The 25,556-nt window shown below is 43.9% G+C and overlaps 1 protein-coding gene across 1 annotated transcript; it reads right to left on the bottom strand.

The window, feature by feature from the left end:
• Window positions 1-16: 16 nt before the first annotated feature.
• Window positions 17-25,017, bottom strand: RAB11A (RAB11A, member RAS oncogene family). Its single transcript, XM_049778443.1, has 5 exons — window positions 24,819-25,017; window positions 14,557-14,752; window positions 13,527-13,720; window positions 11,710-11,790; window positions 17-1,715 (listed from the first exon to the last, which is right to left on the bottom strand). The coding sequence occupies exons 1-5, from the start codon at window positions 24,856-24,858 to the stop codon at window positions 1,576-1,578; spliced, it is 651 nt and encodes a 216-aa protein (XP_049634400.1). The 5' UTR covers window positions 24,859-25,017; the 3' UTR covers window positions 17-1,575.
• Between the last annotated feature and the right edge of the window lie 539 nt (window positions 25,018-25,556).

Below are 25,556 nucleotides of genomic sequence, written 5' to 3' on the forward strand. Positions count from 1 at the left end.
ACAACATAAAGAATAGTCCCCCTATAACTGTTTATTAGAATATGAATATATTCCAAAGAACTAAAAAAAGAAAAAAAAATCAAGTTACAGAGCATGCATAAAATACAAAGTAGCAATTTACAAATAGATAATAGTATCTTCATAACCAATACACTAAAATAATAAAATAGCTACAGAAGAAAACCAAAATGACTGACCACGGCAATGCCTTCCGTGCATGCGGCCCCACCCACACACGTCATGAGCACCGCAACAGACAAAAGATAACTATGAAACATAGTAATCTATGCAAGCCCACACAAACATATATTTTTGGGATATTCCACCATCTGAATAGCATCACTTCCGCTGACACAACTTTCAGAACACTGCAGAGTGCAAGTGCTTAATTAATATTATCCACAAGAAAGTAAAAACTAAGTATTAGTGTGTACATTTCTGAATGAGAAACAAGTTGCTCCACTGATTTCAATAATGTAGTGGAAGAAGACTACTTCGGGCTTTTACAATGCCTAAACGCATTCTATTTAAACTCAGGGTACTATTTCATCCTACGTACTAAAAGAATACATGCCTTTAAGTGATACCACTTGAGCAGAAATTAACCTTTCACTGTATTCTTCGGATATACGGAAACCAGGTATTTAACTATTCCATAATACACCGCAAAACTCAAAACTTAGCATTGTTAAAATGATTATCCATGCCTGCTGATGGGTATGGAAATAAAACTAGGCTGCATTGCATTACTGGAAGGGTTCAAGACAAAATTAACACTTTAACAATTTGATACTAGAGCATTCAATGAGTTATTGCCTGGGCAATATAATCTACTGCTGGGAAATTAGGTAAATTATTTTGGCCACCTGATCACTGCAACAGAGGCACCTGAGATGGAATTCCACCTCGTCTCTCCAGATCCCAGCCTACCGGGCAGCACTGTTGAAGATATGGCCCCATAACCAAACGGCTACGTAAACCATAAGTCTTTTATGTTAACTAAGGTCATTCTTGCCCAGACACATGCCCCCTAATTAATTTTGATGCTTACAAAAATTAGGGAAAATAAGCTACGGAACTACCTAACCCTATTAAGGCATTTAGAAATTGACATCCAGAATAATGGAAAAAAATGTTCAAGCTCTCAAAAGTCTGTGATGTTTTTATAGGGCAGAGAAGAGTGTATTAATTCGAAGTTGCTCTGTGGCAAAATAATAGCTTATTTCTAAAGTGGCCTTAGGTTGATTTGATCAAGACCAATCGGTCTAAGCTTCAAGTGATCAAGTACTCTGATGTGCCAGGCTTCCACGATGAAAAGTAAACAATAAAGGAATCCAAACATTCAGTTTATTAAACTAAGGCTAGTGAAGCCATAACATGGAGGAAAAAAAAAAGCTGCAGTCATTTGGGACAGTGGATGATTTTATAAAGCTAAAATCAAGACTTAAGACATGGAAAAATTCAGAAGTATGAGGAAATAATAAAACACAAAGTGACCACAGAATTACAAATATATTTAAATCTCAGACCTGGGAAATGGACTATACACAGCCTTCTGGGGGGAGAAGAGAAGCACTATATGTTCTGACAGCATTGCACCTTTGGCTTGTTTTCAGTGGTTGGTGGCACGTGGATAGGGACCACGTTGTTGCTTGGAGACATGTCATTTTCACGTCTGTCTGACATTTGCTTCTGAGAAACAATGCGGTATATCTCTGAAAGGAAAACAAAAGCAACATTCAGTTGAAAAGATTCACCTAACACAGAGAGAAGGAAGACTTGTGAAAAAAAAAAAAAAAAACACTGCTAGTAAACTCAGCAGAAAACGCAAAATATTTATTTTCAAGTAAAACCGATCATATCAACAATTTCTCTAAGAGAAACCAATTATTTTTCATTTTATAAGAGAAAGGTTCATTCGTCAATTAAATAAAGTGAGGTTTAGGGCCCGGAGAGATAGCACAGCGGCATTTGCCTTGCAAGCAGCCGATCCAGGACCTAAAGTGGTTGGTTCGAATCCCGGTGTCCCATATGGTCCCCCGTGCCTGCCAGGAGCTATTTCTGAGCAGACAGCCAGGAGTAACTCCTGAGCACCGCCGGGTGTGGCCCAAAAACAAACAAACAAAAAAAAAGTGAGGTTTAAAGAGATTACATACTTAGTGGACTTATGGGGCCAGAGTGAGATAGTACTGTAAGGAGGGCATTTGCTTTGCACCAAGATTCAGTCCAGGCATCCCCTGTGTTCCCCTGAACAATGCCAGGAGTGATTTCTGAAACAAAGGCAGATGTGCCCCCAAAATAAATAACAACAACAACAACAAAAAAAGGCAACAAAACTGAGTTTGGGGGCTTAGATATAAATTAAACTGAGAATCTCACTTTATCCATTAAAAAACACACACAACATACACATATATACTAGTATATACCTGTATATACTGACAGTATATAAAGTAAAAGTATATAAGATCAGTCAGTCAGGGGCTGGCGAGGTGGCGCTAAAGGTAAGGTGTCTGCATTGCAAGCACTAGCCAAGGAAGGACCACGGTTTGATCCCCAGTGTCCCATATGCCCCAAGCCAGGGGCAATTTCTGAGCACTTAGCCAGGAGTAACCCCTGAGCATCAAACGGGTGTGGCCGAAAAACCAAAAAAAAAAAAAAATCAGTCAGTCACTCTATGTATTTTACTTAAAAGCTAAAAGAAAGAGTACAACTTTTTAATATCTGCAAATCCCAAGACTCTTGAGAAAGGGAAAGATTTAGCACTGATTCTTGAACTAAGGTTAAACAGTAATTTAATGATTATTCAAAACAAGCAACTTAGGACACATATCAAAAGTAACTGTACAGGGGCCGCAGCCACAGGGGTAGAGTGTTTGCCTTGCAAGTGGCTGACCTAGGTCCAATCTCCAGCCCAGTATCTGATCCCCAGAGCCTGTCAGGAGTGACTTTTTATTTTTGTTTGTTTTTTTGGGCCACGCCCCACAGCCCTCGAGGGTTACTCCTGTGCTCAGAAATTGCACCTGGCAGGTATATAGGGAACCATACTGGATGCCTGGAATCGAACCACTGTCAGTCCTGGGTCAGCCAACTGCAAGGCAGTGTGCCCTACAACTGTGGCTCCAGGAGTGATTCTTGAGCCAAGAGACAGGAAAAACTGAGCACCCCAGGGTATGGCCCAAAACCCAAAACCAAAACCAAACAAAAAGAGAGAATTTTAAGATGACAGCAAGCTATTAACCCAAAACAAAGGTGTTCCCCCATCTTCTTCTTTTCTTTAAACCTCTCCCTTTGATACAAAAAAATCCACCTCAAGGGGCTAGCGAGATAGCACAGCTGTAGGGCAGCAGAGCTTTTGCCTTGCACCAACTTGATCCAGGACAGATGGTGGTTCAAATTCCAGCATCCCATACGGACCCCTGTACCTGCCAGCCTCCTTCAGCTGGACTGAGTGTGCAGTGCTCTTCACTGGAACATCAGTGCACATGACCCCTATTTGAACGTGGCAGAGAACCCCGGAGGCAGAACAAAAGCAGGCAGTGAGGGGAGAGAGCTGAAGACTGAGCAGCATCCTAGAGGTCAAAGCACATGGCCTTTCTCTATTAAAGATGCTTTAGACAGGACCTCAGGCCCGCCCCAATCTGCAGCAGTTTATCAAAGTCACTAGTAAGGTAGAAGCCAAAGAGAATGCTCTATTGGAGGGAGACCAGAAGCAGGAAGATGAGGGGTTCCAACCCACCCAGATTCTAGCTCAATAATGAAGGCCTTTCCACCCCAGGAGACCTAAGTAGCCTACTACAGGAATGGAGATGGAGAATGGGGCCCGCATGGGGCCTGAGCAATAGCACAGTGGGAGGGCATTTGCCTTACAAGCAGCTGACCTAGGATAGACCTCCGTTCGATTCCTGGCATCGCATATGGTCCCCCCAAACCCGGGGCAATTTCGGTTCGATTCCCAGCATCGCATATGGTCCCCCAAAACCCGGGGCGATTTCTGAGTGCATAGCCAGGAGTAACCCGAGCGTCCACCAGGAATGGCCCAAAAAAAAACAAAACAAAAACAAACAAAAAAAAGATGGAGAAGATGGAGGATCCAAGCCCAGCCAAAACCCAACTGAAAAGAAGCTGCTTTCATAACCTCCTGTAATTTTCTTCTACGTTAAATATCTTTAGCCTATTTGTATCGGTCACTATATTGCTGATTAAAAATGTGTGTTTTTTACCTGTATAGATTTTAATAGCTACTCTTTTTTCTATGTCCCACTGCAAGCAGATAATTATGTATATGACTTTAGTTGTTTATTATTAGTTTGCACAGTTCCAAGGAAATGCATAATGTTGTTAGATTTTTAATGGTTCTCAGCTATCCAACTGGGAATGTTTCCCAATTGCTGAAATGCTTGTGTATATTAAGTAGCAACTTATTCAAATTATGTCTGCAAAACTGTTCTACTGTCTTTGTCCACAGAAGTCCATGGAAAAAATTTGAATACTAAAGACACGTAATAACAGTGCACGGTATAACAAAGTTTAAGAATTTTCACATTAGAGACCGAAGCAGTGGCACAAGTGGTATGGCATCTGCCTTGCCTGTGCTAGCCTAGGATAGGCCACTATTAGATCTCCAGTGTCCCATATGATCCCCCAAGCCAGGAGTGATTTCTGAGCACAGGGCCAAGTGTAAACCCTGAGCGTCACTGGGTATGGCCCAAAACCAAAAAAAAAAAAAGAATTTTCAAATTGAGTGTATTTGCAGAAAGGTTCTAATTTTTATATTCAGAGAAGTCTATGAAAAAATTTGTGTTATGTTTAAGACAAAGATATGAAAAAAGCATATTGTTTTTTGAGACTGATGTATACAATCTAATCTTTTACAGCCACTTGTACTTATGTCCATGCAAAATACCTACCATTTTTATAAGATCTGATCTGGGGTTCCCACCTCTGGTAGAGAAAAGCAGAACAAAACTTTCTTAGCCTTTTGTTTTGTTTTGTTTTGTTTTGAACAGAAAGTGTGGAATTGTAAAATGACACCCAGCTATTAACCCTATCTTCCACTTTCCTCTAAACTTTTCCCTTTGATATGCAAAAATCCACCTGGATCACTTGACCTTTTCCCTCCTGGAGAATTGGTCAGTCTGGTTTGGCACTCCACAGGTAAGAAGCAAACTGGCTCCATGATTCTTTCCTGGCTGGCTTAGTTTATTAATCCTTCGTGGCTATCTCATCTGTATCAGACCCACCTGCCTGGGGTTTGAAATAAATATGTGGGAGTGATTTCACAACACTGGGATTTATTTTACAGAATGTAAGAATCAGAATTCCTGAAGAACAGGAAACAAAACGTGATGAAGAAACAATGGTTATTTCCTATACATGGATGTACATGGAATCTATTATGCTGAGTGAAGTAAGTCAGAGGGAGAGAGAAAGACGCAGAATGGTTTCACTCATCTATGGGCTTTAAGAAAAATGAAAGACATTTTTAACAGTATCTCAGAGACAAGAGAGATGAGGGCTGGTAGGTGCAGCTCATGACATGAAGCTCATGACATAGAGTGATGAGTGCAGTTGGAGAGATGACTACACTGAAAACTATCATAACAATGTGAATGAATGAGGTAAGTAGAAAGCCTGTCTCGAATACAGGTGTAGGGGGGTGGGGAGGAGGGAGATCTGGGAAATTGGTGGTGGGAATGTTACACTGGTGAAGGGAGGTGTTCTTTACATGACTGTAATCATACAACTATAATCATGTTTGTAATCATGGTGTTTAAATAAATAAAGATAATTATTTTAAAAAAAAGAAACAATGGTTAAAGAAATCATCAATAAAAAGTCTCCAGAGTAGATGATTAGAGGCACTGAGATCCAAGAGGCCAAAGGGGTCCCTGTGAAAATAGACCTAATTAGGAAAACCCTAAGATACTTAATACTCAAAATGATAAAAACCCAATATTGGAAGCAATAACATCAAATAAGGAACTTAAGGGGCCGGGAAGGTGGCGCTAGAGGTAAGGTGTCTGCCTTGCAAGCGCTAGCGTAGGATGGACCGTGGTTCGATCCCCCAGCATCCCATATAGTCCCCCAAGCCAGGGGCGATTTCTGAGCACATAGCCAGGAGTAACCCCTGAGCATCAAATGGGTGTGGCCCCCCAAAAAAATAAGGAACTTAAAAAGAAAAGCCCATAAGATGTACAACAGCCTGGCATCCTTGGACCTGCATTGACTCACCAGTACAATGCCCAATGCTATTTGGGAGGCAAAAAAAAAAAAAAAAAAAAGACTAAATATACTATAAGTAAATAGTACAGTGGGGAAGGCACCTGCCTTGCATGCATGCAGCTGTTCTTGGTACCCCATATGGTGGTATCCTGAGCAGAGCCAGGAGCAAGTCCTGAGCTACACTTGATATGCTCCCCTAAAACAAACAAACAAACAAAAAACCAGGGCCGGAGAGATAGCCTGGAGGTAGTGCATTTGCCTTGCATGCAGAAGGATGGTGGTTCGAATACCGCATCCCATATGGTCACCCGAGCCTGCCAGGAGCGATTTCTGAGCATAGAGCCAGAAGTAATCCCTGAGCACTGCCAGGTGTAACCCAAAAACCAAAAAGAAAAAAAAAATTAAAGTGGTAGGGGCTGGAGAGATAGCATGGCGGTAGGGCGTTTGCTTTGCAGAACAAATGGTGGTTTGAATTCCAGCATCCCATATGGTCCCTGTGCCTGCCAGGAGCAACTTCTGAGTACAGAGCCAGGAGTAACACCTGAGTGCCACTGGGTGTTACCCCCCCCCCCCAAATTAAAGTGGTAGCTAAAGAGATAGTACAGTGGGTACGGGGCCTGTCTTACAAGGGGTCAACATGGTTGGGCCATGGTTCAATCCCCAGCACCCCACATAGTACTAAGCATTACCCCACCAGGAGTGATCCTGGGTGCAGAACCAGAAGCAAGCACTGAACATTACCAGGTGTGGCCCAAAGACCAAAAAGAAGAAAAATATGTCATGTGCTGACTGAATTAGTAATTTCTCCAAATTAAAACGTCCCTAGAGTTGAACAGCAAGCAACAATTAACTTCATATGTAACCTAACAAAGTCAGTGGACCTTTCCCTAAGTTTCTTATGAGTTGGATGAGGGTTACTAAAAATGTGTCTGAGCTTGATAGTGATTTAAATTGTTATATGGCCCCCACAAGCCAGGGGCTATTTCTGAGCACGTAGCCAGGAGAAATAATCGGGTGTGGCCCAAAATACCAAAAAAAAAAAAAAAAAAAAAGGCTATTATGAAAGCTAAAATAGCTATAAAGACTGGATTCTTCTCATGGAAAAGAAATGGTGCATGTCAGGGTAGGGAGACAATTATTCAGAGTAGTAGCTAAAGAATAAAGATTAACTTCTTTTTTTTTCCCTTTGGTTTTTCAGGCCTCACCCGTGTGGTGCTCAGGGGTTACTCCTGGCTAAGTGTTAAGAAATTACCCCTGGCTTGGGAGGGACCATATGGATGCTGGGGGATCGAACAGTGATCCTTCCTTGGCTAGTGCTTGCAAGGCAGACACCTTACCTCTAGCGCCACCTCGCCGGCCCCAAGATTAACTTCTAATGAAATTCTACCATCTTGTCTTTTATATTATTTGTTTTACTCTATTTCCAAACTAAAGGATTCTTATTTTGGAAGTGCATGATTCATAGCATGAGACCCTCTAGAAATTTTAATTCCCAAAACAGAACCAAAATAGAGCCAACAGTGTAGTATATAGTGGGGAGGATGCTTTTCTTGTATTCAGTTGACCCAGGTTCAAACACCAGAATCACAAATGAACCCCAGAGCCCTCTAGGTGTCACAGCCTTGAGTGCAAAACCAGGAGTCCCCTAACTACTACCAGGTGTGGCTCCAAAACAAAACTAAACAAAAAAGGAGAGAACCAAAATTAAAATATATTTTGCAAGTTGCTGTAAGAAAAACAACTAGGAGAAAGTAGAGTTCTCTGAGGAAAAAAAAAAGTAAATTACTAAAGACATCTCAAGAAATTTTGCAGTTGTGTAACTGCAAGCACTTAGTACTTTTTTCTTGTAGAAATAAATGTCTGCTACATTTGCTCTCATCACCAGAGATGACCACGAATGAAAGTGCCAACAAGGAAATATAGTAAAAGAAAAGTGCTGGTGGGAAAATTCGAAAAATTTTCTTTCAGATAGAACAGGTATCACGAGGGTCAACAAAAATATGTCTCTAGAGGCTGAATATGTCATGAGAAAAATATGTCTCTAGAGGCTGGGTATGTCATGAGAAAAAACAAATTTTGGCAAGAAAAAAGGAAGTAGAAACTTATTAGGTGTTATCAGATTAGTGAGTTATTTACATGAGGAGAGAGGAGAGGAACAGGGGAGTAACTTGCTAAACCAGACTGCAGGTATTTTCCTCTTTCAAGAGCAAATTCTCCTTTAGAAACAAATTGAGAACTAGAATTTAGAACCAAATGAATGAGACAATAATTCCAGTATTGTCACTTTTCAAGATACATAAATCTGAGCAAGTTCTCCTTTAGAACCAAGTGAATTAAAATTTAGAATTTGATTTAGAATTTAGAACCAGAATTTAGAACTAAATGAATGAAACACTAATTCCAGTGTGGCCACCTTTCAAGATAATCCAAATTTGAGCAGATTCTCCTTCAGAACCAAATGAATTAGAATTTAATTTTTGTTTTTGTTTTTGGGTCACACCTGCAGCGGCACTCAGGAGTTACTCCTAGTTCTGCGCTCAAAAGTCACTCCTGGCAGACTAGGGAGAACCAAATGGAATGGCGGGATTCGAAATGAGGTTCATTCTGTGTTGGCCACGTGCAAGGCGTAAACACCTTACCGCTGTGCTATCGCTCTGGCCCCAAATTCCTATTACAAATTTCAACTGCCAAAATCCAAAACTTAACAGATAAAAAAAAGAACATGGAAATTGTGGATTAAAAACATCCTTAAAGGGGAAATAGTATAGTGGGCAGGCCATTTGCCTTACCCCAGGCTTCCCATGTGTTCCACCAATCACCAACAGGAGTAATTCCCAAGTCAGTAATTCCAGAGTCAGGAGTAGTAATCCCTGAACATTGCCAGGTATGTGGACTCCCACCAAAAAAATTCCTTAATAAACTTGTAAGAGGCAATTTCTTTATATTTTTTGGGGGGGGTCACACCCAGCAACGCTCAGGGGTTACTCCTGGCTCTATGCTCAGAAATTGCTCCTGGGGGCCCGGAGAGATAGCACAGCTGCGTTTGCCTTGCAAGCAGCCGATCCAGGACCAAAGGTGGTTGGTTCGAATCCCGGTGTCCCATATGCCCCCCCCCCCATGCCTGCCAGGAGCTATTTCTGAGCAGACAGCCAGGAGTAACCCCTGAGCATCGCCAGGTGTGGACCAAAAACCAAAAACCAAAAAAAAAAAAAAAAAAAAAAAGAAATTGCTCCTGACAGGCTCAGGGACCATATGGGAAGCCGGGATTCGAACCACTATCCTTCAGCGTCTAAGGCAAACACCCTACTGTATCACTATCTCTCTGGCCCTGTAAGAGGCAATTTCAAGCCATGTTCACCCTTGAACATGTTGTTCTCTGTACTCATTTGTGTTTCTTTATTTACTTCCAGTCTGGAGAAGTCTGTGTTCTCTCTTAAATATGTATTTCCCCTTTTCTCTCCTCATATCTTTCTAATCAAGTTTCATTCAATAAAAACCTACTTTGCTTCAGTATAAATAAAAATAAAGATATGTGAAAGGAAACTATGCTGCACAGAAATGCATATACTTGGCAATCTATCAAGTATCTCTCTTTAAAAAAAAAAAAACTATCACCAGCAAAATTATGTTACAGAGCTAAATGTCAAATTCACAATGTCAGAAATACTCAGCTCTATTCTAAAACAAGTTAACACAATCAATTTTGGAGTAATAATATAGGTAGTTTTCTAGCACAGAAGTGGGCAAAATGAAAATTCAAAAGATTGGGCCTTGAGAGAGCATTAGGTTGGGCATTTGCCTTGCATGTGGCCAACCTGGGAAGGACCCAGTTCGATTCCCAGCATCCCATATGGTGCTGCAGACAGCCAGAGGCGATTTCTGAGTGAAATGCCAGGAGTAACCCCTGAGCGCTGCCGCTGGGTGTGGCCCAAAGACCAATCAATCAATAAATATAAAGTTTAAAAAAAGATTGGGCCAAAAAGATAGCATGGCTGGTAGGGTATTTACCATGCACACTACAAATTTGGATTCAGTCCGAAGCCCTGGGAAGAGTGATCCCTGAGCACAGAGCCAGGAGCTAGCCGTGAGCACAGACAGATGTGCCTCCTCCCGTCCACAGACACACCAAGAAAGATTGTAAAGATATTTTTCCCCCTCAATAACATCAAGACACAATATAAGTGCTTCCCTAATACTGTTTTTGTTTGTTTTTTGTTGTTGTTTTCATTTTGGGGTCACATCCAGGAGTTACTCCTGTCTCTGCACTCAGGAATTACTCTAAATGGTGCTCAGGGGGCCATATGGGATGCTGGGTATTAAAACCAGGTTGGCTGAGCCCGGATAGCACAGCGGTGTTTGCCTTGCAAGCAGCCGATCCAGGACCAAAGGTGGTTGCTTCGAATCCCGGTGTCCCATATGGTCCCCCGTGCCTGCCAGGAGCTATTTCTGAGCAGACAGCCAGGAGGAACCCCTGAGCACCAACGGGTGTGACCCAAAAACCAAAAAAATAAATAAATAAATAAAACCAGGTTGGCTATGTGCAAGGCAAGCACCTTACCAGCTGTACTATCTCACTGCTGCCCCTATTGTTAGCATTTATAGTAGAATGAGATTACAGTTCTCTTTCCTGTTTTATCTGTGCATTAATACTCCTAACTGGAATAGAGTGAAATTCTCCAAACACTCCAAAACAACAGATGTTTGCTGTCATCTGCAGTGACCTCTGATCCCACGAATTGACAATGACATTGATTCAGGAAGATGAGGAAATGAATATGGAGAAAAGTTGATGATACGGGCATCTAACCAGGATGGGGGAAGGGGGCAGGAACATCCATCAGTGCTGAGGAGTTACTTCTGGCTCTGCACTCAGCAATCAGTCTTGGTGGTGCTCAGGATTAAGATGCTAGGAACTGAACCCACATGGCTGCATGCAAAGTAAACACCTCACCCACTGCACTATCACTCCAGCTCATAACATCTTATTTTCTTATAAGCAATTTTAGTTATTAAGCAGTAACAAAGTTCAGCCTAAAGTGAAAATTTGGGGGGGGGGGGGAATCACACCCAAGCAACACTCAGGGTTTACTCCTGGCTCTGTGCTCAGAAATCACTCCTGGCAGACTTAGGGGACCATATGGGATGTCAGGGATTGAACCTGGGTCAGCCATATGCAAGACAAATGCCCTACCTGCTGTGCTATTGCTCTAGTCCCCTAAAGTGAATTTGGAGAAAATTAGCCAGCTGATCAAAGACAAAACTGTTAAGTATTTACCAGTTTCCAGAAATCCTGCATCCAATGTTACAAAATGAGATATGCAAAATCTCATTGCAGATGAAACAAAGATCTGGCCTCACTTCTATGTTTTACCAAAACAAATGGACTAGGAGCCTAGTTCAATCCTAGGCCTCCTCCCCCAATTATTTTTAAATAATTCCTAAAATTACCAGATCCCATCAATATGATCAGGAAATATGTCTTACCTGTCAGAATTGTCTGAAAAGCAGCTTCTACATTTGTAGAGTCTAGAGCAGATGTCTCAATAAATGACAAACCATTCTTTTCTGCGAAGAGATACAGAATCTTAAGGTCATGTCAAAAGTCAATACAGGAATGTGATGTAATTAAACCTTTAAAAAGAAAGCAGAACTTTCTTTTTTTTTTTTTTTTTTTTTTTTTTTGGTTTTTGGGCCACACCCAGCATTGCTCAGGGTTACTCCTGGCTGTCTGCTCAGAAATAGCTCCTGGCAGGCACGGGGGACCATATGGGACACCGGGACTCGAACCAACCACCTTAGGTCCTTGATCGGCTGCTTGCAAGGCAAACGCCGCTGTGCTATCTCTCTGGGCCCAGAAAGCAGAACTTTCTAACTTCTTCCATTTCCCACCCCCCCCACTCTACCCCCATTTTTGGTTCTTGAGTTTCAGTCAGGGACACTGGGGTGGGGCTACTGCCAGCTCTGTGATTGGGGTCATTTACTGTTATGATTGAAGGACCATGCAGTAAGCTAATGACACTATACAAAATATAGTAAAATGCTCAAATGCACATGTATTCCCATTCCCACTGTTTTTTCTCCATCAACCACATATTTATGGTGTCTGGATATGGTATGCATTGTGATTTGTGTAGAATGTTGTAGCTCTTATTTTCAGAAAAGCTTTTTGGAAAAATGAAAAAAAAAAAAACTATTACAAAAAATGTTTTTCCAGGGCTGGAGCGATAACACAGTGGAATAGCTTTTGCCTTGCATGCTGCTGACTTGGGAATAAAGTGGTTTCAATCCTTGGCATCCATATGGTCACCTGAGCCTGCCAGGAGCAATTTCTGAGCACAGAGCTAGGAGTAACCCCTGAGCGCCCCAGGGTGTGGCCCAAAAACCAAAAAAAGAAAATGTTTTTCCCAACTTTATCTCTAGTGGATGTTAGGATTTACTTCACTATGAATGCAGGTTGCTGCCTACTAGTATGCTGCCCTACAAGAACAGGGGCAAGGACAGGTGCATGTTCTTGAAGCCAAAATGACTATACCTCTGTTGGTCCTTGACACATTGCCTTCAGATTCACATACCATAGCCTCATAAAACATGGAGAAATATGGAAAAGAGAAATAAAGCATAAAATATTGGGACAGATTTCATCTCCCCTTTCAAAGGGAAAGAAAAAAAATTACATTCAATTCTTGGCAGTTTCTTTATATTTAATACTAGCATTTTAGTGATTCCAATTTAAGAGACAGAGACATCACAAATTTACTAAACCAGGGCTGGAGCGGTAGCAGTGGGTAGGTAGGGCACTTGCCTAGCACACGGTTGACTCTTAGTTCAATCCCCATCATCCCCTTCGGTCCCTAGACCACCTAGGGGAATGATTCCTGAATGCAGATCCTGGAGTAACCTGAGCATCACCAGATTTGGCCCCAAAACAAAAAACAAATTTTCAACCCATACTCACTGCATATTCACGCTTACCTTACTGAAAGGACTATAGTCGACTGATCACTTCATTTAGAGAAAAATCAAAAGACTGGGAGACAGCTTACAGGTAGACAAGGACACCCAAGTATAATCCCCAACATCACTGCTAGGTGTGGCTCTAATGGTCCCAAGCACTGTCATATCACCAGATCCTGGCATTGAACCACCCAATGCAGCAGGGCAGTATGACTAAAAGGAGTAAGCCTAGGCACCCTGAGCACTGTTTGGACGCCCCCCCCCCCAAAATGAATAAAAGAGGGTATCAAACCCACAAGAGACAACAGCAAACACTACTGTGATACCAAAGACTTCCCATCACTCACCTGCAAAGGCTCTGGCTTCATCTGTTGGAACTGCCCTGAGATGACGCAGATCACTCTTATTGCCCACCAGCATGATGACAATGTTACTGTCAGCATGATCTCTCAATTCTTTCAGCCATCGCTCTACATTTTCGTATGTGAGATGTTTAGCGATGTCATAGACCAATAAGGCACCTACAGCTCCACGATAGTATCTGATAAACAAAACATTATTTAGCGATTAGCAACAACTTGAAAAATGCATCAGAACGGAGAGATAGCACAGCGGCATTTGCCTTGCAAGCCGCCAATCCAGGATCTAAGGTGGTTGGTTTGAATCCCAGCGTCCCATATGGTCCCCCATGCCTGCCAGGAGCTATTTCTGAGCAGATAGCCAGGAGTAATCCCTGAGTGCTGCTGGGTGTGGCCCAAAACCCCCCAAAAAAGAAAAATAAAGAAGTAGTTCTATGCTTAAAGCATAATGAAAAATCAAATACATATACATATGTAGCTATAATATAATAAAAGTGGGGCCAGAGAGATAGCACAGCGGTAAGGTTTGCCTTAGATGCAAGAAAATGGTAGTTCGAATCCCGGCATTCCAAATGGTCCCCCGAACCTGCCAGGGGCGATTTCTGAGCGTAGAGCCAGAAGTAACTCCTGAGCAATGCTGGGTGTGACCCAAAACCCAAACCCCCCCCCAAAAAAAGTGCATCAGAATATAACTAATGGAACTTTTTTAAAGCATATTTATAGGGAAATAAAGCAGTAGTATAGCAGGTAGAATGTTTGCCTTCCACAGAGTTAACCAAGGTTCAACTCTTAGCATCCTAGGAGTAATGCCTTAGTGTAGAACCAGAAGTAATCCCTGAGCAAAGCTGGATGTGGTCCCAAAACAACAAAAGCACATTTATAACTGTCAAAATCCTAACATAGGAAAGGAAATATTAAAGGGTTGGGGGAAAAGTTTTCCCATATATAGCAAAAGCTAAAAAAAATCCATCTGATGGCAGCCTGTGTCAGAAACAGACACTAAAGCAACTGTACTTACGCTGATGTTATAGCTCTGTATCGTTCTTGCCCTGCTGTGTCCCATATCTGCGCCTTTATTGTTTTTCCATCAACCTGGATGCTTCTTGTTGCAAACTCTACTCCAATAGTGCTCTTGCTTTCAAGATTAAATTCATTTCGAGTAAATCGAGAGAGGAGATTACTTTTCCCAACACCAGAGTCTCCAATAAGGACAACTGAAAAGACAAATTAATGTCAAGAGAATGAGGGGAACGTACTAAAGAGTATTACTAATGCTTTAAAGCATAAAAGACAGATCACCTATTTCTTAAAGGGGTGAAAGTTGGAAAGGAGGGAGGTAAGCACCCTATGTTGTTTGTTACAAATCAATAAAACCAGTTTGTCTTTAGCCTGTTTCTACCTGCATGATGACTTAAACATAAAATATCCCATTTTAAATATTCAATTTGGGAGTGGTATACCAAAGATTGAGCCCAGGCCCTCACACTTGGAAGACACATCCTCTAGGGATGAGAGAGATAGTATAGCAGGTAGAGCATCTGCCTCGCACTCAACCAACCTGGTTAAGTCCCTGGCAATCATAGGGTCTCCCGAGCACTGCCAGGAATTAATTCCTGAGTGAAGAGCCAGAAGTAATCCCTGAGCAATGTTAGGTGTGACCCAAAAGCAAAAACAAAAACAAAAAGACACATGCACTACCACAAAACTACATCCGTAGCCTATTAAACATGCAGTTATTTTTAATTTATTTATTGAATTATTTTTAGTGTTTGGGCCATACCTGGGGTTACTCTTGGCAATACTGGGAGACCATATAGGATGCCAGGGATCAAACCTGGGTCCGTTGCGTGCAAGGCAAGCATCCTACCTACCCACTATACTATCACTCCACCTCCAGTCACCCATGCAGTTTCAATCAAAGACCCACTTGCATGATACTGTCATATCACTAATTGCCATCAATGATATCTGAACCTTACTACCTTATTTGTGTTTTTGCCTTTTTGCAGGACCAGGAATCAAATTAGCACTCTCACAAAAGCAAGCAAGTGTTCGACCACTGAGTCACACCCCTGGTCTGAACCTTATTACACCTTGGAAGTTAGTAACACGAAAGATCTCTTTCTTTTTTATTTCGGGGGAGGAGTGGAAGGATGTCGGATTTGAGGTTAGAATCCAGGGCTCCATCAGGCAATCATGCATACCCTTGGAGCTACCCTCCCAGAGATAAATTATAATATGGATGGGAAGAGAAAGAGTAAGTATGATCCAGTTGGTTTCGTCAGGAAATGAAGCAGTGGGCTTATAAACACTACGTACCAAACTAGGACTCTTAAATAATTGCACTAATCCTCTAGCAGGAAGCTCAGAATTCTCTTCCTTCCTTCCTTCTTTCTTCCTTCCTTCCTTCCTCTCTCTCTTTTCTCCCTCTCCCCCCTCTCTCTCCTGTCCCTTCTCTCTCTCTCTCTCTCTCTCTCTCCTCTCTCTCTCTCTCTCTCTCTCTCTCTCTCTCTCTCTCTCTCTCCTGTCTCTCTCTCTCTCCCTCTCTCTCTCTCCTGTCCCTCCCCACCCCCAGAATTCCTAAATAAACTGTTTCTCTTCCAAAAAATTTTTTTCACAAGTTCTCTTAAAATAGGTTTTGGGGGGCCGGAGCAGTGGTGCGGCATCTGCCTTGCATGCGCTAGCCTAGGATGGACGGTGTTTCAATCCCCCGGTGTCCCATATGGTCCCCCAAGCCAGGAGCAATTTCTGAGCACATAACCAGGAGTAACTAAACCCTGAGCGTCACTGGATGTGGTCCCCCAAAATAAAAAAATAAATAAAATAAATTTTGGTTACAAATGTATCAATATTTCAGAAAACGTTTATTCCTATTGTTGGACAACAGAAGCTTCATCTTACTTCTTTCTAGCTAACTGATTTAGACATCAAAACAGAATATGCATGACTGTAATAAGGAAAACTAGGAGCTGGTGGTGGGAGTGGAGAGGGAGGTCAGTACACTCTGGTCAGAGAACACAGACAGTCCATTATGCACGCCTTCCCTGCCATGACAGCGGATACAAGTGGGCCTCTGGACAGTCTGGGAGAGAGGACATTATCAAATGCATCTTTCTGGCTTCCTCCATCAGCTGATTCAGCAAGAAATTATCCAGACAGCAGCAATTCCATGCAGCAGTTATTTCTAACTATAAAGTCGACGAAAGGTACTGAAGGTATCATAGCAAAATAGTGTAGAGATGAGTTAATTTGGATACCAGCGATGTTTAGGACATGAAAGTAACATACAAAAAAAAAAAGTACTCCTAACTTTATAGGGAAGTCCATGTTTAGTTTCCCAGGTCCATAACTGTGGATAGGTCAAATCCCATTTTCAGTTACAGAGTCACAATTGACTGTTGGCTTGTTGTACAGGAGGCTGAATGTTCTACTGAAGTAAACTCTTTTTTATTTATTTATTTATTTATTTATTTATTTATTTATTTATTTTATTTTTGGGTCACACCCAGCGGCGCTCAGGGGTTACTTTTGGCTCTGTGTTCAGAAATCGCACCTGGTAGGCTCAGGGGACCATGTGGGATGCATCGAACCCAGTTCTGTCCTAGGTTGGCCACATGCAAGACAAACGCCCTACCACTATCACTCCAGTCCCTGAAACCACTCAATTTTAACATGACAACCAAAATTGATTGGGGGCAGAGGATGATGGGGATAGAAGTTGAAACTGGTAAAGGATTGGTGTTGAAATATTACATGTCCTAAACTCAACTATCAATAACTTTGTAAACCATAGTTCTTTTCATTCATTTAAAAAAAAGATGGGCCCGGAGAGATAGCACAGCGGCGTTTGCCTTGCAAGCAGCTGATCCAGGACCTAAGGTGGTTGGTTCGAATCCCGGTGTCCCATTATGGCCCCCCGTGCCTGCCAGGAGCTGTTTCTGAGCAGACAGCCAGGAGTAACCCCTGAGCATCGCTGGGTGTGGCCCAAAAACCAAAAAAAAAAAAAAAAAAAAAAAAGACGAGGGCAAGGAACCAGAGCCATAGCACAGCGGTAGTTTTCCTTGCACATGGATGGACCTCGGTTCGACCCCCGCATGTCCCGTATGATCCCCCAAGTAAGGAACGATTTCTGAGCACATAGCCTGAGTAACCCCTGAGCAGATAGGGCATTTGCCTTGCAAGCAGCTGGTCTGAGTTCAATCTCTAGCGTCACTATGGTTCCACAGACCACCTGGAGTAACCTCACTAGGTATGGCCCCAAAAACAAACAAACAAATGGATAGAAACCTCTTTTTTAACCATTTCTAAGCCACCTGACCTTAAAAATTAAAAGCCCCACTTTAAGAAGGAATTCGGGGAGAAAGAAAAAAGCCAAAAAGTTAAAACACTTCAACTTTCTGGCACTCAGCTATTAATCTAATGTGAGAGCCACGTCACTACATGTAACAGCAAAGTGCCAAGTCATGGAAAAAATATAAGGGCTAGAGAAACAGTACAGTGAGTAGGGTCTTCTTGTGTTTGTACCAAGGCCAAGTCAAGTTCAACCCAAGCACCTTATCTGGTCCCCTGATCCTGCCAAAAGTGATCCCTGAGTGCTGTTAGGAGTGGCCCAAAAACAAAGCAAGCAAACAAAAAAAAATAAAAAAATAAACAGACTACCCTCATACAAATATTCTTCCAGCACTCTACAGTTTTTTGGTCTTTCCCTTTGACAATAATTACAGTACATTGTCTCCTCATCCTCAAATGTTTGTGAGGTCATAAAGACAGTAAAGGGCATATTTCCCCTATCTATGTAACCAATTTATTTGAATATAAAAACAGCATCCTTAGCTGAAAGTAATCCAACATTTATGAAACAATTTTAGCATAGAAAAGGTTGCCAGAATTAAGATGAGCAACCTATTAAAAGTATTGTTTCTTCAAGGCCTTAAGAAGACACTGGTTCTGTAAGAGCAGTGATGCCAAGGAGATAAAAGCTGAGAAATGACACAGTAAGAAAAGCTGCTGGGGGGCCGGGCGGTGGCGCAAGAGGTAAGGTGACTGCCTTGCCAGCGCTAGCCTAGGACGGATCGCGGTTTGATCCCCTGGCGTCCCATATGGTCCCCCAAGCCAGGAGCGACTTCTGAGCGCATAGCCAGGAGTAACCCCTGAGCGTCACAGGGTGTGGCCCAAAAACCAAAAAAAAAAAAAAAAAAAAGCTGCTGGGGCCGGAGAGATAGCATGGAGGTAGGGCCTTTCAAGCAGGAGGTCATAGGTTTGAATCCCAGCGTCCCATATGGTCCCCCGTGCCTGCCAGGAGCAATTTCTGAGCCTGGAGCCAGGAATAACCCTTGAGCACTGCCGGGTGTGACCCAAAAACCACAAAAAAAAAAAAAAAAAAAAAAAGAAAGAGAGAAAGAGAGAGAGAGAGAGAGAGACAGAGAGACAGAGAGAGAGAGAGAAAAAGAAAAGAAAGGAAGGAAGGAAGGAAGGAAGGAAGGAAGGAAGGAAGGAAGGAAGGAAGGAAGGAAGGAAGGAAGGAAGGAAGGAAGGAAGGAAGGAAGGAAGGAAGGAAGGAAGGAAGGAAGGAAGGAAGGAAAGAAAGAAAGAAAGAAAGAAAGAAAGAAAGAAAGAAAGAAAGAAAGAAAGAAAGAAAGAAAGAAAGAAAGAAAGAAAGAAAGAAAGAAAGAAAGAAAAAGAGAAGAGAAGAGAAGAGAAGAGAAGAGAAGAGAAGAGAAGAGAAGAGAAAAGAAAAGAAAAGAAAAGAAAAGAAAAGAAAAGAAAAGAAAAGAAAAGAAAAGAAAAGAAAAGCTGCTTTCTCGGTTATCAATGAGAAGCTAAACCAAGAAGGGGTTATGAATTGGCTCACCAAAACAAAACCTAGAAACAACATAAGGAAAGTTACTGCCTATGCTTCATTTTTAACTAAAGATTTATTAAAAAGTAGAAGGAGGGGCCAGCACCGTGGCGCTAGAGGTAAGGTGTCTGCCTTGCCAGCGCTAGCCTAGGACGGACCACGGTTCGATCCCCCAGCGTCCCATATGGTCCCCCAAGCCAGGAGCGACTTCTGAGGCATAGCCAGGAGTAAACCCTGAGTGTCACCAGGTGTGGCCCAAAACCAAAAAAAAAAAAAAAGAATTACAAAGTTATTTGGGCCCAGAGAGATACCACAGCGGCGTTTGCCTTGCAAGCAGCCGATCCAGGACCAAAGGTGGTTGGTTCGAATCCTGGTGTCCCATATGGTCCCCCGTGCCTGCCAGAAGCTATTTCTGAGCAGACAGCCAGGAGTAACCCCTGAGCACCGCCGGGTGTGGCCAAAAAAACAAAACAAAACAAAAAGTAGAAGGAAAGGAAGCAAGCTAGCTTAGTATAGAGATTAAAGTTCTGCCTATAGTTTCAATCTTTTTTAAATTATCATTATTATTTGGTTTGGGGATTACACCCACCGGTCCCCTGGGGTTACTTCTGGGTCTACACTCAAGAGTTATTCCTGACAATGCTCAGGGGACCCTATGGGGTGCTGGGTATTGAACTTGGGTCCAGCGTGTCAAGGCAAACACCCTACCCACTATAATATCTCTCCAGCCCCAGCATTTAAAAAAAAAAAAAAGTTCACAGACACAATTTCTAATCAAAATAATTTCTCATTATAAAAACATAAAACCTATCACATCCAATGGTTCAAGGAACAGACTTTGTTTTCCATTACAAGTACCTTAGGCTAAAAGCACTTCTGTTTTAAACATTGTGAGTTACAGCCACAATTATATGCACATATAACAAATCAAATGACACGGTTTTTAAACTAATTCTATTACTATTTGACTAACTTCATCTGTTGGATTTTCAGTGTCATCTATAATACTGAATACCTAACATCAGATATTGAATTATCAAATACCACAAAGAAAAATATAGGTGTTACTCATTATTTGCTAAAAATGTAATGCTTCAATGATATTTAGAGTTGTATATATTCTCTTACAAGTTAATTTATTGGTGTAAAACTTAATTCAACAAATTAATTAGAGGGTTAGAGTACTCTACAGCATGTAGGGTCCTTGTCTTTCATGCAGCCAACCTGGGATCAATCCTTAGCACCCATATGCCCCCTGGGCTAGGTAAGGTAGTGATCCTGAGTGCAGAACCAGGACTAAGCCCTGAGCACTGCTAGTTGTGAACCAAAAAAAAAACAAAAACAATGGACCCGGAGAGATAGCACAGCAGAGATAGCACAGCGTTTGCCTTGCAAGCAGCTGATCAGGACCAAAGGTGGTTAGTTCGAATCCCTGTGTCCCATATGGTCCCCCGAGCCTGCCAGGAGCTATTTCTGAGCAGACATTGTCAGGTGTGGCCCAAAATCCAAAAAAAACAAAAACCAAAACAACAACAGCAACAACAAAGCCAGTCAGATCTATAATTTATCATTGGAAGAAAATGATTTTATGAACTTAAAACTTTCATAAAAATTTTTACACAGAAATTTAAGATATATCTTTTCTTCCCCCCCCCCCCCTTGGCTTTTATGGGCCACACCCAGCAGTGCTGAAGGGTTACTCCTGGCTCTGCGCTCAGAAATCGCTCCTAGCTAGGGAATGCAGGAGACTGAACCCACGTCCATCTTGGGTCAGCGAGGCAAACAACCTACAGCTGTGCTACCACTCTGATATTTCTAACTTTCAATGTTATTCATTTCACCTCACCACAAATTACTGAAATACAATATATTTAATAAGGTACAGTCTATTCAAGTTTTTCCAGACTCAGCAAAACTTGATTAGTTAGTTGCTCAACCAAAAGTTGTGAAAGAGGGAGGGGCCAGAGAGACAGCACAGGAGTAGGGCGTTTGCCTTGCATACAGATGGATGGTGGTTCGGATCCAGGCATCCTATATGGTCCCCCGAGCTTGCCAGGGGCGATTTCCCAGTACAGAGCCACAAGTAACCCCTGAGCACTGCTGGGTGTGATCCAAAAATCCAAAAAAAAAAAAAAAAAGTTGTGAAAGAAAATGTACCAAGATGTAAGAGAGCACAGTTCCTAGGAGTGTTTCCACTGACAATCAGCTAATGGTTAATACTACCAAAATTTTTTTTTTTTTTTGATTTTTGGGTCACACCCAGCAGCGCTCAGGGGTCACTCCTGGCTCCTGGCTCAGAAATTGCTCCTGGCAGGCTCGGGGGACCATTTGGGATGCTGAGATTCAAACCACCGACCTGCAGGCAAGGCAAACACCTTATCTCCATGCTATCTCTCTGACCCCAATACTACCAATCTTAATGAGAATGAGAAAATGCTGTAAGCAGGGCCCAGAGAGATAGTGCAGCAGCGTTTGCCTTGCAAGCAGCCGATCCAGGACCAAAGGTGATCCAGGACCAAAGGTGATCGGTTCGAATCCCGGTGTCCCATAAGGTCCCCCATGCCTGCCAGGAGCTATTTCTGAGCAGACAGCCAGGAGTGACCCCTGAGCACTGCCAGGTGTGGCCCAAAAACCAAAAAAAAAGGAAAATGCTGTAAGCATATACTACCCAGATATTTCCAGAAAATGTGCCGGTGTCTACCACACTTGTTATATGTAAACAAGAATAGGACAGATATTTTACTTATTTCCCACAAGGCCTTAAACACATTGTACATGAATTAAAATAAAATTTCCTGAATAAAATACCAAGTTTAAAGATAAAATTCCGGGGCCGAAGCGATAGTACAGCAGTAGGGTGTTTGCCTTGCATGTAGCCAATCCAGGACGAACCTTGGTTTGAACCCCAGTGTCCCCTATGGTCCCAAGCCAGGCGCGATTTCTGAGCGCATGGCCAGGAGTAACCCCTGAGCATCACCAGGTGTGGCCCAAAAACCAAACACTAAAAAAAGATAAATGAATAAAATGAAATTCCTCTATCAAATCTCACAGTTGGGCTTAACTAAATATTAATGATCCAAGAACAAATACAACATTATGATTGTTCTGCTCTCCCTTCACTTCATTGCCATCTATACTAGTTAAAACATCCCTGCGTTTTCGAGTGGCTTAGTTACAACTCCCAGTTTCCTCCAAGAAGTTTGCTAGGTTAATACCCTTCTTCCAGAAGAACTGGAATAGAACAATATTTTAAATAAAATTAATGTTGTCTTACTTTAAAATGTACTTTTACAAGTTCAGAAATCAGCTTAAATAATCAGCACTGAAGTAAGAAGGAAAAAAAGTGACTCATATCCTGTAAGAGCTTTTTAAAAGTGGGAAAGCTCAGCAAAAACTGTCAAGACAGCCTTTCCTCAACAAAATATTCAACACTATTGAAACACACACTATGCAAAGTCCTAGTTTTATGTTCCTTTACTAATATGCTATTAAATATTCTCATATATATTATAAATATCTCAGGCTCAAAAACCTGCCAAGAAAGAAGCACAACAGCTTTTTTCCACTTAGTACCTGCCTGGACCCAAAGCTCCGATTTTAGAGCCAGTCTCAATTCTCACAGCATTTCTTCTGATCGAATATTCTCCTTAAAAGAAAGCTAACTTTCCCAAGGTCACAATGCACACTGGAGTCCAGACCTCAGGATTTCTGTGTCCGGGGATTGCTGTCAGGAAGGGCAATTCCAGCAACCGTGCTTAAATTCCTTAAGCTAACACGGGATAAGGAAGAATGTTGCTGGGGTGGGAAAAAATGGCCTTCTAGAACCAAAACCTCCAAACCCCACAGGACAAGTATGTAGCCCTCTGGTTCTACACGACTTTCTGCCCAGGTGAGGTTTAGGGGTGCTGCTGGGGAAAGCAAGCAAGCGTCTGAGCCCTTTGAAGGCAGCAGCAATGCTCGTCCCTATTGAGCTTGGTCTGCAAGAAAAGGAATCTTGTTCCGGGCTGTCAGTCAGTTAAGGGGGTCAGGCCTCATCCAGAAGGCCGTCCACGAGTGGAGGGGGTCACCTCCACTGCACCCACTGGTGCTCACCTGGCTGGCTGGTACCAAGTGTGTGTGGCCTCCTTGGAGGAGGGCCCAGGTTCTTTCTTTCCACACGGGCTGTTGGGAATGTGGGGATTGGGGTGCTGGATGGCCAGGAAGTCACTGCCAGGTCTCCTTAGTGGCCGGTCAGTCTCAGGCCCGAAAGGCCCGAGCCAGCGAGCCGCTCCCAGTCTCTGCAAACTCCACCCTCCACCCGCCTTCTGATCCAGCGTTCGGGGAGCCATGGCTCCTTCCTCTGGGGAATGATCTTGGTGCAGACAAGTGCACAAGTGCCACCGATTAGGAAGGACGTCGTGGGGCTCTCCAGGACAGCAACAGCCTGCGACGGTCACGAAAGCCATTGCAGAATGCTGTCAGGGCCGACCAGGGAGCCAGCCAGCCAGCCAGCCACACACACCCAAGGCCAGGCTGGGCCAACAGAGGCCCGGGCCTTCCCAGCAAGGACATGCCGCCTGGCCAGGCCAGGGCGCACAAACTTCCTTTCCCCCAGCCCAGTGCTTCTCAATGATTTCCCTGTCATGCCCCCCACTAGGAAGAAGCAAACATTTTCCTCGCTGTTGTCTTTATTAAAAAGAAAAAAAAAACTTTAAGTGCAAAATAAAAAAAATATAAAAATAAATCGAGCTGATGTTTTCATCAGAGGTGGGGCACGTTTTTTGCAATGCACAGCTTAAAAAAAGAAAGAAAAAAAACTTGAACACAAAAATCTATAAAAAAAAAATTCGAGCTGATGTTTTTTTTTTCATCAGAGGTGATGCCTGGGTGCATGGCTCCCAGGGGCACGTTTTGCAATGCACAGGTTAAAAAAAGAGAAAAAACTTGAACCTGCAAAAGAAAAATCTATAAAAATAATAATAATAATTGGAGGTGATGTTTTTAGTTTTCATCAGAGGCGATGCCTGGGCGCAGGGCTGCAAGGAGCACGCTTTGCAACGCAGAGCTCTGGGCTCCAGAGACATCCAGAGACGTCAACGCGGTCTAAGGGTTTCTTTAGCTCCTTAGGACGCTGCTGGCCGAGGTCAAGCGCGCCCCCCTTTCACCGGGGCGCGCCCCACTCTTGGAAGAGAGCCCCAGCCCCAGCCCCGCCCCAGCAGGCTCGGGGACAGGTCCCCGCCCCCCTTTTCCTCCCCGGGCTGCTGGCTGGAGCCTCGGCGCCGCCGCCGCAGCAGGAAGCACCGGGCGGGGGAGACGCAGCGAGCCAGGCCGGGTTCCCGATCGCGCCGCCCGTCGCGCCCCGCCCAGCCGGGGCCCCGCCGGGAGTCCCGGGCCCGAGCCGGACGGCCGCGGCGCCCACCACCCACCCAACCGCCCCCGCGGCAGGCCGGGCCCCGCTTCACCTTTGAAGAGGTAGTCGTACTCGTCGTCGCGGGTGCCCATGGCGCGGCCGGGGAGCCCACAAGGGTCGGGAGAGGCGGCGGCGGCGGCGGCAGCGGCGAGGGGGACCAGGGGGCGTCGCTGCAGGCACAGGGGGAGCCGGAGCGCCGAGCTGCAGCCGCGGGACCCGGTGAAGAACCCCGCCCTGTGCGCGCCACTTCCGGCAGCTCGGGGACTTCCGGCTGAGGCCACGCCCTCCTCGTTCTGGCCACGCCTCCCTTCGCCCTAGTCGAGCTCCGGTCGCTTTGGACTTCCGGCAGATGCCACGCCTTCCTCGTTCTGGCCACGCCCCTTCGCCCTAGTCGAGCCTCGGCCGCTTTGGACTTCCGGCGGCGGCCACGCCCTCCTCCTCGTTCTGGCCACGCCCCTTCGCCCTAGTCGAGCCCCGGCCGCTTTAAACTTCCGGTGAAGGCCGCGCCCTCCTGCCACAGCCACGCCCCTTCCCTTCGTCTTGGCCACGCCCAAGCGCTTTGAGGCTTGTGTCTGACGCCACGCCCCCTAGGTGTCCCAGCCACGCCCCATAAGCGCCTGTTGGGCTGCATGTTGAGGACACGCCCCCTCTGCGTCCTAGCCACGCCCCTTCTTCGCCCTGGCCACGCCCCCGGCAGCTCTGCTCCCAGGCCTTGCTTGGACCCCTCCCGTCCTCCCCTGGGCTACAAGGCCGACCTCCAGCTCTGTGCACGTCTCAGTCCTCTTCTACC

This window comes from Suncus etruscus, chromosome 1, assembly GCF_024139225.1.
Source record: "Suncus etruscus isolate mSunEtr1 chromosome 1, mSunEtr1.pri.cur, whole genome shotgun sequence".
NCBI classification, from domain to species: domain Eukaryota; kingdom Metazoa; phylum Chordata; class Mammalia; order Eulipotyphla; family Soricidae; genus Suncus; species Suncus etruscus.

Excerpts from the sequence above, each read along its gene's own strand:
- RAB11A (XM_049778443.1), bottom strand. The coding sequence starts at position 24,858 with ATGGGCACCCGCGACGACGAGTACGACTACCTCTTCAAAG. Across the intron at positions 13,721-14,556 it reads TACAGAGCTATAACATCAGC|ATACTATCGTGGAGCTGTAG; the intron begins GTAAGTACAGTT and ends TTTGTTTATCAG. Across the intron at positions 1,716-11,709 it reads TTTTCAGACAATTCTGACAG|AGATATACCGCATTGTTTCT; the intron begins GTAAGACATATT and ends TTTTCCTTTCAG.